Source organism: Girardinichthys multiradiatus, chromosome 14 (assembly GCF_021462225.1).
Source record: "Girardinichthys multiradiatus isolate DD_20200921_A chromosome 14, DD_fGirMul_XY1, whole genome shotgun sequence".
NCBI lineage: Eukaryota > Metazoa > Chordata > Actinopteri > Cyprinodontiformes > Goodeidae > Girardinichthys > Girardinichthys multiradiatus.
Genome location: NC_061807.1, coordinates 42,276,111 through 42,293,004, shown reverse-complemented (window position 1 = coordinate 42,293,004; position 16,894 = coordinate 42,276,111). Strand labels below are relative to the sequence as shown.

General features: G+C 41.3%; 1 protein-coding gene across 4 annotated transcripts in view; it reads right to left on the bottom strand.

Moving 5' to 3' along the window:
* Window positions 1–16,894, bottom strand: part of pde5ab (phosphodiesterase 5A, cGMP-specific, b) — a 105,652-nt gene that overhangs the window by 21,484 nt on the left and 67,274 nt on the right. For 3 of the 4 annotated variants that reach the window (XM_047384900.1, XM_047384901.1, XM_047384903.1), the window contains exons 9-13: window positions 13,428–13,536; window positions 13,262–13,346; window positions 10,811–10,986; window positions 8,932–8,991; window positions 3,813–3,959 (exon numbers count right to left, since the gene is read on the bottom strand). In XM_047384900.1, the coding sequence (XP_047240856.1) occupies window positions 3,813–3,959; window positions 8,932–8,991; window positions 10,811–10,986; window positions 13,262–13,346; window positions 13,428–13,536 (577 nt within the window). The remainder of the gene's footprint in view (window positions 1–3,812; window positions 3,960–8,931; window positions 8,992–10,810; window positions 10,987–13,261; window positions 13,347–13,427; window positions 13,537–16,894) is intronic. The other variant, XM_047384902.1, reaches the window with a different exon arrangement.

Below are 16,894 nucleotides of genomic sequence, written 5' to 3'. Positions count from 1 at the left end.
CAGAGGTTCTAGAGGAGTCCCCAGAACAGAACGAGCCTCCTTTTTTAGCTTGTTGAGTTTTTTTAAGTCCCTGGTTCTGATGCTGCTTCCCCAGCAGATGATGGCAGAAGAGATCACACTTTCCACAACAGACTTATAGAAGATATTCAGCATCTTGCTACAAACACCAAAGGACCTAAGCTTCCTCAAGAAGTACAGTCTGCTCTGTCCCTTTTTGTAGACGGCTTCACAGTTGCATCTCCACTCTAGTCTGTTGTCCAGGTGAACACCGAGGTATTTATACTCCTCCACCTCCTCCACTTCTTCTCCCATGATGGAACTAGCATTTGACCTATTCCTGTTTCTCTTAAAATCTACAATCATCTCCTTTGTTTTATTCACATTCAAGATGAGATGATCTTCATCTCTGATCCACCCCACAACTGCAGAATCATCCGAGTATTTCTGCAGATGACAGGAGTCTGTCTTGTACTGGAAGTCTGAGGTGTACAGAGTGAAAAGGAATGTTGAGAGTACAGTCCCCTGTGGTGCTCCTGTCCTGCTGACTTCCTGGTTAGACTAACAACCCTTCAGTCTCACAAACTGTGGTCTGTTTGTCAGGTAGTCTTTGATCCAGGAGATTGTTGAGGCCTCCACCTGAGTCTTCTGGAGTTTCTGACAAAGCACATCAGGTTGAATTGTGTTAAATGCACTGGAGAAATCAGAACATTATCCTGACAGTGCTGCCTGCTTTGTAAAAAAGGACAGTGGGTTTGCTGAAGAAGGTGAATAATGGCATCTTCAACTCCAACTCCACGGCGAGTAATAAACTGCAGGAGGTCCTAATATGTGCTTGTTTGTCCAGTCTGAAAAGAAAAGACTTAACCCCCTTCGTGTAAATCAGTGTCTTTTTCTGCTGCACTTTGTGCTTATTATGAACAGTCTGTAGAAATAATTCAAACAAGGCATCACAAGAACTCCACAGCATTATTCAGCTAATCAAATTCTGGCTTATTTTCTCTGTAGGGATCATAACATGATCTTAGATTAGAATGAATGACTAAAGCAAAGAATCTTCTGGAATACTAATAATGTAATAACATTTGGTGCAGGTTTGCTCCCTGGGTGAGATGCTCTGGGGTTGCCAGAGTGTCAGCTCTCATTGTGAATGTGAAACTGACAGCCTGCTCTGCCCTGAGGCCTCTCATTTTCTACAATCAAAGCTGTTTTTGTGATGCACTCCAGAGATCAGACTCTAACATAGAGGAAGCTCTTTTCAAATAGAGTCTGCAGAAGATGTGGCCAAACTCACTGGCGTTTGGTGCTGGCCAAGGGGGTTGTTTGATGAAGGAAGCCTCAGGTTCGTCAGAAAGCATAATGGAGGGAGTGTTTGGAAGTGATTTTTTTGGGGAAAAGGGGCACGATATGACTGCTGGTGCATATGTGTGGTCTCAGGTTTAATGATGCAGGCAACCACAGATATTAGTACTATAAAAATGCATTTACTCATGCCCTAATACTGCTGACAAGAGGTAAATTCTTTTTGCAATTCATAAAATAGGAAGCCCCCCCAACCCCACGTGAAAAATGTTTTCTTGAGTTATATATTCTTATTTATATAGTAACACAACAATACACAACAAAGGTTGCCTTGAGGCACTTTGAAAGGCAAATAGAGGGTATAGTCAGTTAATCACAGAAAGATTCAGACTAAATTACATCCTTTCCAAGTTGATCCTAATTATTAAACAATGCAGTCAATTTTAGTTTGTTATTCAAATTAGTCAAATATTTCCTACCTAAGAAAACCCAGCCCAACCCAAGTCACTCTGCAGCATTCCCCCATAATGAGCATGCATGTGGTGACAGTAGAGAGGAAAACTGCCCTTTAACAGGAAGAAACCTGCAGAAGAACCAGAACCAGGTTCAGTGTGAGTGACCATTTGCCACGACACACAGTGGGTCTTAGAGGACAGAGCATGCACACAAAAACACAGACGCACTGGTCCTGGAGTAATTTCTATGTTGAAGAAAAAGTAGAGTTAATGGTGGTAGTTGCTCTTTTAAGGGCTTCGTCCAGGAAAGAAACACAGCTAAGCAGATAAGCTCTGAGCCAGTTGAAAAATCTATACCAAGAAGAACAGACTAAATAACAGTTAGTCACAGAAATAGCTCCTTCAGTTGTTTTGTCTAGGAGAGAGAAAGGGCTAAACCCTGAAAGACAAGAGCAGGTGTATCATCCGCTAAAAAGCATACAAATATTGGCAGCAATAGATCAGCTGTTACCCCCTCCAGGAAAGAGTCACAGCTAAACAGAGAGAAAAAACATAGAGAACATCAAGTTAATGTGAGCAATAAATGAGAGAGTGAAAGTTGTCATTATGTCCTCCAGCAGTCTAAGCCTATAGCAGCATAACTACAGAGCTAGCTCAATATAACCTAAGCCACTCTAACTATAAGCTTTATGAAAAAGGAAAGTTTTAAGCCTAGCCTTAAAAGTAGACAGGGTGTCTGCCTCACGGACTAAAACTGGGAGCTGGTTCCACAGGAGAGGAGCCTGATAACTAAAGGATCTGCCTACAGAAATAAGCTGAATTTAAATCTGACAGTTGCCATTATAGTTGCCGACATTATCAAAAATCTCTAGTGGGATTTAAAAAAGATGGCTGCTGGGTGAACTTGCAGCAGAAGGTCATTAGTGTCAATCCCGACCGGATGTCTTTCTGCATGGAGTTTGCATGTTCTCCAGGTACTCCACCTTCCTCCAAAAGCCAAAAAACACAACTGTTTGGTTAACTCCTCTAAATTGCCCTTAAGTATCAGTGTATGTTTGTTTGTGTATGGTTATCTTGTGTGTATCTGTTGTACCTGCTTTTTTCCCACAAACATATTTTCTGGAGAGAAATGCTCTGGAATCGGGCCTAGAATGTAGCTATGCCCCTAGAGGAGTGAGCATAGAGACCATAGGATGTCTGGAGACCTCTGCTTTTGTAGGTCAAGGTAATAGCCTCCACCTACCAGTGAGAAAGATGCTGTTTGGATATGGGCTTTGTAGTCTGTGGCCTCATCCATGATACAAATTACTGGTCCGATCTCTTAAAGCCTCTCGTCTTGTCCATGTAAATGTGCAGTGCATGAACTGGACATAATGTACACAGCTGTTTGTCCTCAGATGTAGCAAACGGTGGAGGATGAAAAGCCAGCAGTTCAACAGGAGAGGTCAACAGTGATGGGTTCTCTGGAACAAATGCATGATTTGGCCATAATGACATCTTTAAATCTCAGCACCAAACACACACTCTGGGTGAACTGAAAGTACAAGGATATCAGTAACCCGTAGGGCAGAGGCTAAAGCCAACGGCAGTACTGTCTTAAATAATAGAACCTTAAGATCAACTTGATTCAAAGATCCAAAAGGTGCCTGTGGTAGTAACCCCAAAATGGTTCAGAGATCCCATGGAGGGGAAATCTGTAAAATTAGTATTATTATTATTAAAGGGACAGTGCACAGCTCAAACATAAACGTTGGCAGGTGACAAAATTAAAATGTGAAAGACATTAAAATTTTGACCTGTCCGCCTCCTGCCCATAGCCTGCTGAAGATTGGCACCAGCTTCTCCGTGACCCAATATGGAAGAAGCGGTAGAAAACGACTGACAACCTGACATCAAAATTTCTATGTAAACCGCACTGACAAAAAATAAATAAATAAATGGCACCCTGGAATGGCACTCACTGTGACCAAAAAAACAGACAAACTATGAAAAGCTGATGCACTTTAAAAAGAAGAGGTGTAAAGTTGAAAAAAAAAACAATGGTAGGCTAGCTCTTACTGTGTACTTCATCTGGAAGTTCTGGATCAGGTTGAGGTCAACAAACATGCGGATAGTAGCAAAGGTAGTTTCAGTGTCTGACAAGTCAAAGTCACTGAAGCTGAAGTCCAGCAGACGCAGCGACTGTGCTGAAGGAACTGTGGCCATCTGCAAACACCAGAGAATACACGTTAGGAGGTGGAAAATAATGCAGAAGTAAACTTTGTGCATTATTCATTTTGACAATGATATATTACTCAGTTTGTAGATTTTAATTTTGCTCATTTCTGACACGATTACAACTTCAACTAGTCCATTAGGAGGGCTTCTTATCTTGAATTTTCCCATAAACGGTATGTAGTGGTCTCATGGGTACAATGTACCCGAGAAATCAAGCCTGTCCTAGACACCAGATGACTCAGGCTTTTTGTAGCACCTGACGGAGGCCCCTTCATCAGTCTGTGCTGTTAGTTCACACTAAGAACAGAGTTGGCAGAACCTTTGCAGCTGGTCCTGTTATCCCATTGTTTGAGCTGATGATAAAAACGGTCTGCACTAAGTTCTACTAAAAAAATACAGCTAAACTACAAATGACTATTTGATGAACATATAAGGAAAGCCTGCCGGCAGAGAGGTGATTTTCTGAATGCAAGAAGAATTATGTCCGTGTGGGTCTTCGAATGTATTAAAAGTCTAATCTACAGGTCAGTCAGTCATTTTCTACCGCTTATTCCATAGTGGGTCGCGGGGAAGCTGGTGCCTATCTCCAGCAGTCTATGGGCGAGAGGCGGGATGCACCCTGGACAAGTCGCCAGTCCATCGCAGGGCAACACACAAACAACCAGGCACACACTCATTCATACACCTAAGGGCAATTTAGAGTTACAAATTAACCTAACAGGCATGTCTTTGGACTGTGGGAGGAAGCCGGAGTACCCGGTGAGAACCCACGCATGCACAGGGAGAACATGCAAACTCCATGCAGAAAGACCCCCGGCCGGGAATCGAACCCAGGACCTTCTTGCTGCAAGGTAACAGTGCTACCAACTGCGCCACCGTGCAGCACTCTAATCTACAGGTACATCTAAAAAATGTAATATTATGAAAAAGTTATTTTTTGTCATTTATTTTTAGAGTCAAACTCATAGATTCATTACACATAGAGACAACGTGTTGTGTATTGACGCTATATAAAAACCAAATTGAATTGAATGGAATAATGTTTTGATGATCATGCCTTACATATAATGAAAACCCAAAATTCAGAGCCTCAGAAAATTAGAATATTTAAAAAAGTTAAATATTGGACACTCATGGTGTCACCGTAATCAGCTAATTAACTCAAAGCACCTGCAAAGTTTCCTGAGCCTTTAAACAGTCTCTCACTCTGGGTCATAGGCCACACAATCATGGGGTAGACTGCTGACTGGACAGATGTTCAGAAAACAGTCATTGACACCCTCTACAAGAAGGGAAAGCCACAAAAGATTATTGCTAAGGAAGTGGTTGTTCACAGGGGGCTGTATCCAATCATATTCAAAGAAAGTTGAGTGGAAGAAAAAAAATGTGGTAGGGAAAGTTGCACCAGCAACAGGCATAACTGCAGCTGTGAGAGAATTCTTAAGCAAAATCTATTCAAGAAACTCCACAATGAGTGGACTAAACTTAAGTCAGCACATCAAGAGCCACTACACAAAGACAATTCCTATCCTGAACCAGAGACAACTTCAGAAGCACCTTACCTGCACCAGACTGCTGCTCAGTGGTCCAAAGTCCTCTTTCAGATGAAAGTAAAGTTTGCATTTCATTTATAAATTAAGGTCAGAGAGTCTAGAGGAAGAGTGGAGAGACACAGAATCCACGTTGCTAGAAATCCAGTGTGAAGCTCCACAGTCAGTGATGATTTGGGGTGCCAGGTTATCTACTGGTGTTGGTCCACTGGGTGTTCTGAAGTCCACAGTCAAAGCAGGTATCTACCAGGAAATTTTAGAGCCCCTCATGCTTCCTTCTTCTGACAAGATGCTGATTTCATTTTCCAGAAGGACTTAGTACCGGCTGACAATGCCAAAGGTACCAAAAGCTGGTTCATTGACCATGGTGTTACTGTTCCTGAATGGCCAGCTGACTGGCCTGACCTGAACCTTATAAAGAATCTATGGAGTATTGTCAAGAGGAAGATGACAGACACCACACCAAACAATGCAGTTGACCCAAAGGTCTTTATGAAAGCAACCTGGACTTCCATTACACCTCAGCAGAACCACAGACTGATCCTCTCCATGCCACACCACATTGATGCAATAATTAAAGTAAAAGGAGCCCTGACCAAGTATTTAGTGCATATAAATAAACATACTTTTCATAAGTCTGACAATTCTGCTTAAAATATCCTTTTTAAATTGATCTTATGTAATCAAATTTTCTGAGACACTGAAATTTGTGTTTTCATTATCTTTAAACCATAATCATCAAAATTAGAATAAATAAAGGCCTGCCATATTTCACTCTGTGTAATAAATCTATATACTGGTCCTTCTCAAAATATTAGCATATTGTGATAAAGTTCATTATTTTCCATAATGTCATGATGAAAATTTTACATTCATATATTTTAGATTCATTGCACACTAACTGAAATATTTCAGGTCTTTTATTGTCTTAATACGGATGATTTTGGCATACAGCTCATGAAAACCCAAAATTCCTATCTCACAAAATTAGCATATCATTAAAAGGGTCTCTAAACGAGCTATGAACCTAATCATCTGAATCAACGAGTTAACTCTAAACACCTGCAAAAGATTCCTGAGGCCTTTAAAACTCCCAGCCTGGTTCATCACTCAAAACCCCAATCATGGGTAAGACTGCCGACCTGACTGCTGTCCAGAAGGCCACTATTGACACCCTCAAGCAAGAGGGTAAGACACAGAAAGAAATTTCTGTACGAATAGGCTGTTCCCAGAGTGCTGTATCAAGGCACCTCAGTGGGAAGTCTGTGGGAAGGAAAAAGTGTGGCAGAAAACGCTGCACAACGAGAAGAGGTGACCCTGAGGAAGATTGTGGAGAAGGGCCGATTCCAGACCTTGGGGGACCTGTGGAAGCAGTGGACTGAGTCTGGAGTAGAAACATCCAGAGCCACCGTGCACAGGCGTGTGCAGGAAATGGGCTACAGGTGCCACATTCCCCAGACCTGGGCTACAGAGAAGCAGCACTGGACTGTTGCTCAGTGGTCCAAAGTACTTTTTTCGGATGAAAGCAAATTCTGCATGTCATTCGGAAATCAAGGTGCCAGAGTCTGGAGGAAGACTGGGGAGAAGGAAATGCCAAAATGCCAGAAGTCCAGTGTCAAGTACCCACAGTCAGTGATGGTCTGGGGTGCCGTGTCAGCTGCTGGTGTTGGTCCACTGTGTTTTATCAAGGGCAGGGTCAATGCAGCTAGCTATCAGGAGATTTTGGAGCACTTCATGCTTCCATCTGCTGAAAAGCTTTATGGAGATGAAGATTTCATTTTTCAGCACGACCTGGCACCTGCTCACAGTGCCAAAACCACTGGTAAATGGTTTACTGACCATGGTATCACTGTGCTCAATTGGCCTGCCAACTCTCCTGACTTGAACCCCATAGAGAATCTGTGGGATATTGTGAAGAGAACGTTGAGAGACTCAAGACCCAACACTCTGGATGAGCTAAAGGTCGCTATCGAAGCATCCTGGGCCTCCATAAGACCTCAGCAGTGCCACAGTCTGATTGCCTCCATGCCACGCCGCATTGAAGCAGTCATTTCTGCCAAAGGATTCCTGACCAAGTATTGAGTGCATAACTGTACATGATTATTTGAAGGTTGACGTTTTTTGTATTAAAAACACTTTTCTTTTATTGGTCGGATGAAATATGCTAATTTTGTGAGATAGGAATTTTGGGTTTTCATGAGCTGTATGCCAAAATCATCCGTATTAAGACAATAAAAGACCTGAAATATTTCAGTTAGTGTGCAATGAATCTAAAATATATGAATGTTAAATTTTCATCACGACATTATGGAAAATAATTAACTTTATCACAATATGCTAATATTTTGAGAAGGACCTGTATATCTCCTCACCAGCATGGGATATGTCAAGCATGGTGGTGGATGAGTGATTATAGGATATGGTGCCAAATTATGGATGGAAAGAATTTCCATCCAACCATTCCTACTTTTAAAGTCGTTTTGATGAGAACACAGTGAAAGTGCCAGAGTGTTCTCCAGCTGTATGGAGCATTTTGTAACAGAGCACTGTTCCTCCACCACCTATTGCTGCTCACTACAGGTCTGCTAGCTGAAAAAGGTTACTACACTTTTCCTTCATATAAGAAAAAATCAAATGTGTCTTGTTGGAAAATATTTTTTAATTGCAGACAAACACAACAACGTTTAGTGTGGAAAATAAAGGACCTCCACCCACTGATCTCGTTCAGGTTGTGTTAATTATTGTGCTGCTAGCTGTAACTGCTCAGTAGAGCTGGCAAAGTCTATGTTTTAAAACCATGAAACCATTGAAATAATGTTATAGTTCACATTGTGATAACCAATATTCATTATGTTACCTGTAGTATGAATAATAGTTCTCTTTCTGTTTTAAATAAAACCAATGAAATCATGTTATTGTCATGATTGGTGGGTTTTTGTATTTGGATCATTTTTGGTTATTTTTTACATCTCTCTCAGACTTCCACATGTGGTTTACTGTTTGTTTTGTTATTCTTGGCTCATTCTTCTGTTCAGTTCTATGTGTGTTTTCTTTTATAGCATCTATCTGTAGTTTTTGGTTTAATGTATATTATTTGTGCCCAGTTAGATCCCTCTGTGTTCATTGCTTTGTTCTGTAGTCAATCTCCCCTCATCTCTCTCCTTTGTTCAGGTACTCATCAAGCTGCTCTGTATTCTCCTGACTAGTCTCACCTGTCTCTCATGTTATTCATCCACCTTCCTAGCAGTTAAAAGCCCGTTAGTTTTTTTTTATTCCCTGTCAGATCATTTCTGTCTGCGTTCTGCCTGTTTGTCAGATGTTCTCCAGTTTCTTATTGATTTCATATTGATGTGTGTGTGTGTCTCAGAAATGTACAGTATGTTTGATTAAATGAAGAAATTTTAATTTACCGCTGTTACCTGGAGTTCCTGGGTTTCCTCCTCAGTGGCAGAAGCATGATACGACAAAACCTGGAACACACACACAGGGAAATCAAGTTCAGCAACATGTGACAGCAGCAGATGTATCTGTGTTTCATGCAGCATATCTGTTTTAAAATATATTTTTATATTTTTGACTGACTTTGAGCCATTATCGTACAGTGGTCCCATTTCTGATGTGGTTTTCCTGTTCTAATGAGACATGTATTGTAAGATACTAGCCTAAATAAAGGAAAAAAAGTAGTTCTTAACTGAGCAAGTGAAAAAAGTATAACAGTTCATTGGTCAATAGTCAGTATATTCCAAATATGAAGACTCAATGATCCTAAACACACTGTCAGAATGCCTTCTGCCTTTTGTCCCAAACAGTAGAACAGATGAGAAAAATATTTTATAGACAAGATACAGGAGAACACAAGTGCTCTACCCAGTTTCTGTCCTACGTGTTTACTCTAGATAATTATAGGTTTTACATGAATCTGATGTTCAGTACAATGCAAAAGAACATCTTCGTCCACATGTCTATTCCTTCCTAAATGGTCTTTGGCACACTGCCTATGAACCCTCTTACAGCTCTTTTCAACATCTTTCTTCTTACAACTGTTCCATGAAGGCCAGATTAGTGGAGTACAAGGACAATACTTGTCCTGCCAATTGATTCTCACACTTGAGCTGTGGATCTGTGCAGCTCCTCCAAAGTTACCATGGGGCTCTTGACTGCTTCTCTGATTAACGCTCTCCTTGCCAAGCCTATCAGTTTAGGTCAATGGTGTCCAAAGTCAGTCGTCAAGGGCCGGTGTTTTAGATGTTGTCCTGGTTCAACACAACTGAACCTAATGAGTGCTTAAGTAGTAGGCCTCTGCAGACCTTGATGACACTGAGGAGGTAAATCAGTCATTTGAATCTGATGTGTTGGAGCAGGAACACGTACAAATCCTTTGATGACTGGAGTCGGATAGCCCTGGTGTAGTTGGATGTCCATGTCTTTGTAGGTCTGCTGTTGGTCCATCCTCTCCCCATGCTAAGATGATGTATTGAACAGAGCTCTGTGAGATGTCCAGAGCTTGGGATACCGATTTACAACCTAAACCTGCTTTAACCTTCTCCCCAACTTTCTTCCTGACCTTTCTGCTGTGGTCCTTGGTCTCCATGATGCATTTTGTTCTCTAAAGAACCTCTGAGGCCAAAAACAGAAGAGCTACATTTAAACTCGGAATCAATGATACACTATGATACACTAATTAGGTGACATCTGAAGCTGGTTGATGGCACTGGATTTTATTTAGAGTATCAGATTCAAAGTGGCTGCATGTCATTGCACACCACACTGCTATTATGAACTACTTTTTGTTGGTTTATTACGTATAATCCCAATAAAAATTTAATTTACAAACTAGCAGGTTACCTATTCAGTCTCAAGAACCGTGCTGGTTAAATTGCGAGATTTCTTTAGAATAAAATCTGAACTTAACTGTACATCAAATGAGCTACCCTTTTACTGCACATTTTTAAGCTTAGCTTGTTTAGACTGTGATACAAATTTGCCTTGTCCATAGTGGGTGAAGTAAGTATTTGATCCCCTGCTAATTTGTGTGCAGTCCATAACTAAGGTTGAGAGAAATATGCCTGTCAAACTTGCTTTTGGATTTTGTTTTTTACAGACTCTAGTTTTATTTTTGCAGATATCTCAAAACCCAGAGAAGAAATCCTATTATACTAAGATATTTAAATGTACCACTGTCTAACAGCAAAAACTGATGTGCAATCAAAGACCAGTGGGAGTTTTATTTCCTGGAACACTGTATTCCCAATCTGTGTGTTGTTTATACATTTGGTTTGCAGGGCTGACCTCCAGAGTGACCTCTTGTTTGGCCATGGCTCTCTCCACTGTTTCGTACATCTGTGTGTTCTGAATGCCGAGGCCACAGAAGATGGCAAATGCTTCCAGGAACTGCTCATCGTTTCTGTTGAATGCCTTGATGCAGCTTGATGTTTCGTCTGTTTTGTTCACCAACTGGCACACTCCTATAAGCGCCCAAGCGGGCACACACACACACACAGACACACACACACACACAGACTGGTCAGTTTTGGCTCCTGCTAAAAAATTTAGCAAGGCATCCCCATATCTGTCTGTCACGAGTTTCCATTCTGGTCTCCTCTGAGCAGAGCACGTTCCTCCACATTTTTGCTTTGTCTCTACATGGCTTGTTGCCAACCTCAAACAGCAGGGCTTGTATTCACAAAGAATTCTAAGACTAAAAGTAGCTCCTAGTGACGTCATTTTAAGAAAAATCTTATCATTTCTCGAATTCTAAGATTTTCCTCAGAATTTTCCCTCAGTAAGATAAAGGTTTTTTCACGAAGCACCTGAGGCCTTAAGAGAGCTCCTAAAGTGAACAAATGTTGAGAGTAGGGAGGTGGGCTTTTATTGAGCTCAAGAGTGTCTTAAGCAGAGAAGATGGTGGAAGGACAGAGAGAAAGGAGAGATATAATCTGTACAATGAACAACAGTGAATTAGTGATACACTGTTCTCTCCCAAACTTCGCTTGGTATCTCACTATGGGAAGCGTGACCATCAGGCGTGACCATCATGGACCACCGAACATCAACGGGGTTGCGTGGTCAGAAACTGCAGGTGAAGCTGCAAAAGCTTTGGTGAGGGAAATGTCTTCTCTTTTAAAGCGAGGAGCAGTTCCAATTGATGAGGAAATAAACAAGGGGTTTTACTCTTGGTATTTCTTTATTCCACAGAAAGGAGGTTCACTGGGGCCTATTCTGGATTTCTGTTTTCTGAATTCATACCTTTGAAAAGAATGCTGACATAAATGTTCTGTTCGATCTATTTGACTCGGTGACTGGCTCACGTTGATAGATTTACAGGATGCTTATTTTCATTTCAGCATTTTTCCAGCAAACAGAACATTTCTCAGGTTCGCCTATCAGGGCGAAGCATACGGATATCAGGCACTCCCATTTGGGCTGTCATTAGCTCCAGGGGTTTTCAGCAGGTATGTGGAAGCAGCACTAAACCCAGCTCGAGCAGCGGAGCTCAGAGTGTTGGCTTATCTGGACGATTTTCTAGTGTGCACAGAAAGTAGAGTGGAGATACAAAGAGCCTGTTACACAGCCTGGGCAACCCGGGTTTCAGCATAAAACAGGCCAAGAGTGTACTTGTTCCCACGTGGGACTCGAAATAAACAACATTTCCTTGAGAGCTTTCCTAACTTAAGAGCCAGTGGAAAGACTCCGCCAGCATCTCGCCCTGTTCTGCAAGGGAGACTGGGTCTTGTTAAGAGCCTGCATGCGCCCAACGGTCTCAGGGATTTCCAGTGTTCCTCAGGGGCTTCTGAGGATGCAGGAAGTTCAGCGCTGGGTTTCTTCCCTAAGGCTGAATGCGAGGCGTCACCTCAGGCGCATGGTGAAAGTGTCTCCCAGATGTGTGCTCGCACTTGAGGACTAGGGAGATCCGGATGTTTTCACAGTTGGCACCCTGCTGGGAGCGGTGATTACCAGGAAAGCTCTGACAACGGATGCTTCGTTTTCAGGATGAGGAGCCGTCTTCGAGGGGAGGTTGGTAAACGGAACCTGGCCCCTGATGCTTTGTCATGCTCATATAAACTACTGGCGATGTTCCTAGCTTTTAAACATTTTTTATCATTACTGCAGAGCGATCATGCCTTAGTCAGAACAGACAATACAAAGGTGGTGGCATATAAACCGACATTGGGGGCATCCGCTTGGTGAGGCTGCACAGACTGGCTCACAGTCTGATAATGTGGAACAGTGCACACTTGCTGTCATTACATGCAGCGCACTGAATGACGGGGCGGATCTGCTCTCCAGGGGAAATCTTGCTCTATGGGGAGTGAAGACTCAACCCCGAAGTGGTCCACCAGAATTCGGAGAGATTTGGCCCAGCATCTGTTGACCTCTTCACATTGCATGAAATCACAAAATCGCGCAGATTTGTAGAGGGCTTATGGCAAACTGCAAACACAGCTTCCTCTCTAACAAACCGTTGAAGCTTTCACAGAATAGCTGTATTTATAGTGAGAATAAATGACACAGACTGCAAGAATGTAAAAGTCATGTGACTTCAGCCTAAATAGTTGCACTAGAGTTTATTTCTCAGTGTCAGAGTAAAGGGGCTGAATATAAAAGCATGCTACATGTTTCAGATTTTAATTTCTAAAAAATGTAAAAAACATTTCTCCTGCACAACGTAGTGCTGGTCTAATGCTAAGAAATTAAAATGAACTTTGTGGTTGTAAACAAAGAAAGCATCATGGCACCTACCTATGACTTTGTCTTTTTTGCCATTCCTGATGGGAGTGCAGAGCAAGCTTTTTATCCGGCTGCTGGAGGAATCAGGGCTTTCACTCTGTCAAATAAGAGAAGGGATGATTACTAAACGGGGAAGAAATAAGAGGAAAAGAAACGTGAGGAAGTGCCAGGTACAGACCGTCCAGGGGAAGCGCATGTCTTTGGTGACATCAGTGATGTTAAGAGGCTGCATGGTGTTTTTGACATACTGAGCGTACATGTAGTTTATCTGACTGACATCACAGTCTCTGGGGAGAAAAACACACAACATGACAATTTCTGAAGTTTTTACAGATCAAAAGAGTGTGGGTTTAGGTTAACGCTGGTTTGCTTAAGGACTGTCAATAAATGTCCAACCGAAACATGCTGTTTCATGGTGATGGTGTTCTGTGTGTTTTGGGGGAAATGTTGGTACATTTGAACGACTAATTTTATGTGTGATCAGCTGGTTTAGGATATTGTTAAACAAAGCACCCCTTACCTGCGTGTAATTCAGAAAATAGAGTCGGTGGAAAAGCGTCATTAGAGAGCATGCATAGGTGGGGCTTAATGGGGCTTGGTACCCATTCATTAAAGGTTGGAGATCTTGATATCTCCCTCGCTGACCAGTTGTCCTGGCTCCCTCTTTCTGTACAATCTTTGTCATTCCTGATCAGTCTCTAGTTTCATAGTTATTTCCTCTCTAGAACAATGGAACACTGATTCAGAAGTTGTTTCTTGGTTGATCTGGATGTGGGGTATTAAAACTCTCATATGTCTTGCATTGTCTGAGCATAAAAGACAGTCACTAATAACTGAAGAAAATGTGGGACTATTGTGAATTTTTGTTTGTTTTTAAGAAAACTGATAAATATACAAGACAGAAACTTGTGAGGTTGGCTGAAAGAAGGCTGACGGTAACACGAGAACTTGTGTTCTACACATGAACACAATCTCCTGTATTTTCCATATGCCTGAATTAGGGTAGAAGGAGTAAAGCTTCTTCTAACAAAGAAAACTTCCAGACCTGGAAAAAAATTTCTGAACCCTCGCGGGAGAGCATGCTATGCTCTGCCGGTACCAATTGAAATTTAAACCACAGTTTTTTACAAGGTCTATGTTGCAAAGAAACAGAATTGAAAATCATTGTTGAAACATGGTGTCAGAACCATCATGCTCTGCAGTTACTGTTCACCAGGTGAAACTGAGGTTTTTGTCAAGCTGGTTGAAATCATGAAAGTTTCACATGCCAGTCAGTTTTGATGCAAAACCTTCAGGAGGCTGCTTAAAAGCTGAAGGAGTAGAGATTGATTTTGCAGCATCAAAGTGAACCCAAGAGTACATCCAGTCTAAAGAGGTTTCAACAAAGTATTATTTTTGATGGTGTGCACCCTAAAGCAATCAGATTATTGCACCTTGTTTACTTTTAATATTTTCCTCAAATTTGGTGTACAGATATATGTTGCGTTAAAGTTTAGAACTGATTATCATGGCCTTCATTTTTTTTAATATCTGGGATTTAAACAGAGATGTAACTACTTTTGAAAGTTACCGTATGCTCTGTGGTGTAATTCTCAACCTAATAGCTTCTTTTACATTTTTGTCAGCGTTTGTAACATTGGATAAAATGTTAAATGATTTTTGGTCAGAGACAAGGCCAAGCCCAAATATTTTATGCAATTTAAGTAACATTGGAAAACACTCTGACATCATTTAACAAAGGGATGAATGTCATATATTTGTATTCTGCAGGCTTACCATTTTAACAGTACAACAGAATATTTTAAACAACAGTCATTTTTTTGTCTTTTACCCAAAGCCTCAGGCCATATTCTAGCCAAATCTTACTTCCTAATTAGATTTATCACATGTGGTAAGATGGACATTCTGTACAATAGTTTTATTTAGTTTCTTGCACAATTCTGACTCTCTCAATTCACATTTCCTCTCCTCTCTGTGATTGAGTTAAATAAGGCCTCAGGGTAAGTACTACCATCGCTAAAACGCATGACAGTACAACTACACATTCCTATATAGAACCACAATCCAGCTCTGTATTCAGGAAAACTTAATTGTTTTTCTACTTAAAATGCTCCGTCTGTGATTCCTGTGATCAACATTGGTTCTGCTTGACTGAACTTCCTGCTTTGGAGAAACAGATGCTGGGTCACTGGGAAGCCAAAGACCGTGGTTAATGCCACTATAAAAAGCCTCCTGTGGTTCAAGCCAGCTAAAGCTAACATCCTGCAGAACCCTTCCCCTCCCATGTTGGCCCAGTTGGTAATGTCCAGTTTTGCTGGATTTCAAATCACCAAGAGGAAATCCAGCACAAACACACAATGGCATTCACAGAAGTTATTAGATTAAGAGAAACAGAACCGAAAACTGGTTGTAAAAGAGAAGGATGTCCTATGAACAACAGAGCAAGAGAGGACATCTGTTTTTTGTCTGATTCAGCTATACTTAGAACTATATATTTTCCCTTTCCTTGTTCTTGCACACACAGTAATAATAGCTAGGAGTTGGAAAACATTTATTCACTGGATTTGAGCTGTTTACACTCATGGAAATAGTTTTCACTTGCGAAGCATGAAGAAGTTTTTAATTTTTATCATAGGTTGTCTTCAACTGTGAGTGATGGAATCTAAAAGAAAAATCCAGAAAATCACCTTGTGTGATTTTTAAGTAATTAATTAGCATTTCATTGCATTACAAAGCATCTACATTTTTTGCAAGTGGGAAAACCTAAAAAATCAGCAGTATATCAAATATTTGTTCTCCCCAATGTATGTTAAGGCATCCAAGATTCCAACAAAACACTTAACTCAGTCCACTGAAGTAGAAAACAAGAAGAAGCAGAAGAACATATTAATTCCATGTGTGGCTGGTAGAAAATACAGGTCCTTCTCAAACAATTTGCATATTGTGATAAAGTTCATTATTTTCCATAATGTCATGATGAAAATTTAACATTCATATATTTTAGATTCATTGCACACTAACTGAAATATTTCAGGTCTTTTATTGTCTTAATACAGATGATTTTGGCATACAGCTCATGAAAACCCAAAATTCCTATCTCACAAAATTAGCATATCATTAAAAGGGTCTCTAAACGAGCTATGAACCTAATCATCTGAATCAACGAGTTAACTCTAAACACCTGCAAAAGATTCCTGAGGCCTTTAAAACTCCCAGCCTGGTTCATCACTCAAAACCCCAATCATGGGTAAGACTGCCGACCTGACTGCTGTCCAGAAGGCCACTATTGACACCCTCAAGCAAGAGGGTAAGACACAGAAAGACATTTCTGAACGAATAGGCTGTTCCCAGAGTGCTGTATCAAGGCACCTCAGTGGGAAGTCTGTGGGAAGGAAAAAGTGTGGCAGAAAACGCTGCACAACGAGAAGAGGTGACCGGACCCTGAGGAAGATTGTGGAGAAGGAAAGTGAGTCTGAAGTAGAAACATCCAGAGCCACCATGCACAGGCGTGTGCAGGAAATGGGCTACAGGTGCCGCATTCCCCAGGTCAAGCCACTTTTGAACCAGAAACAGAGGCAGAACGCCTGACCTGGGCTACAGAGAAGCAGCACTGGACTGTTGCTCAGTGGTCCAAAGTACTTTTTT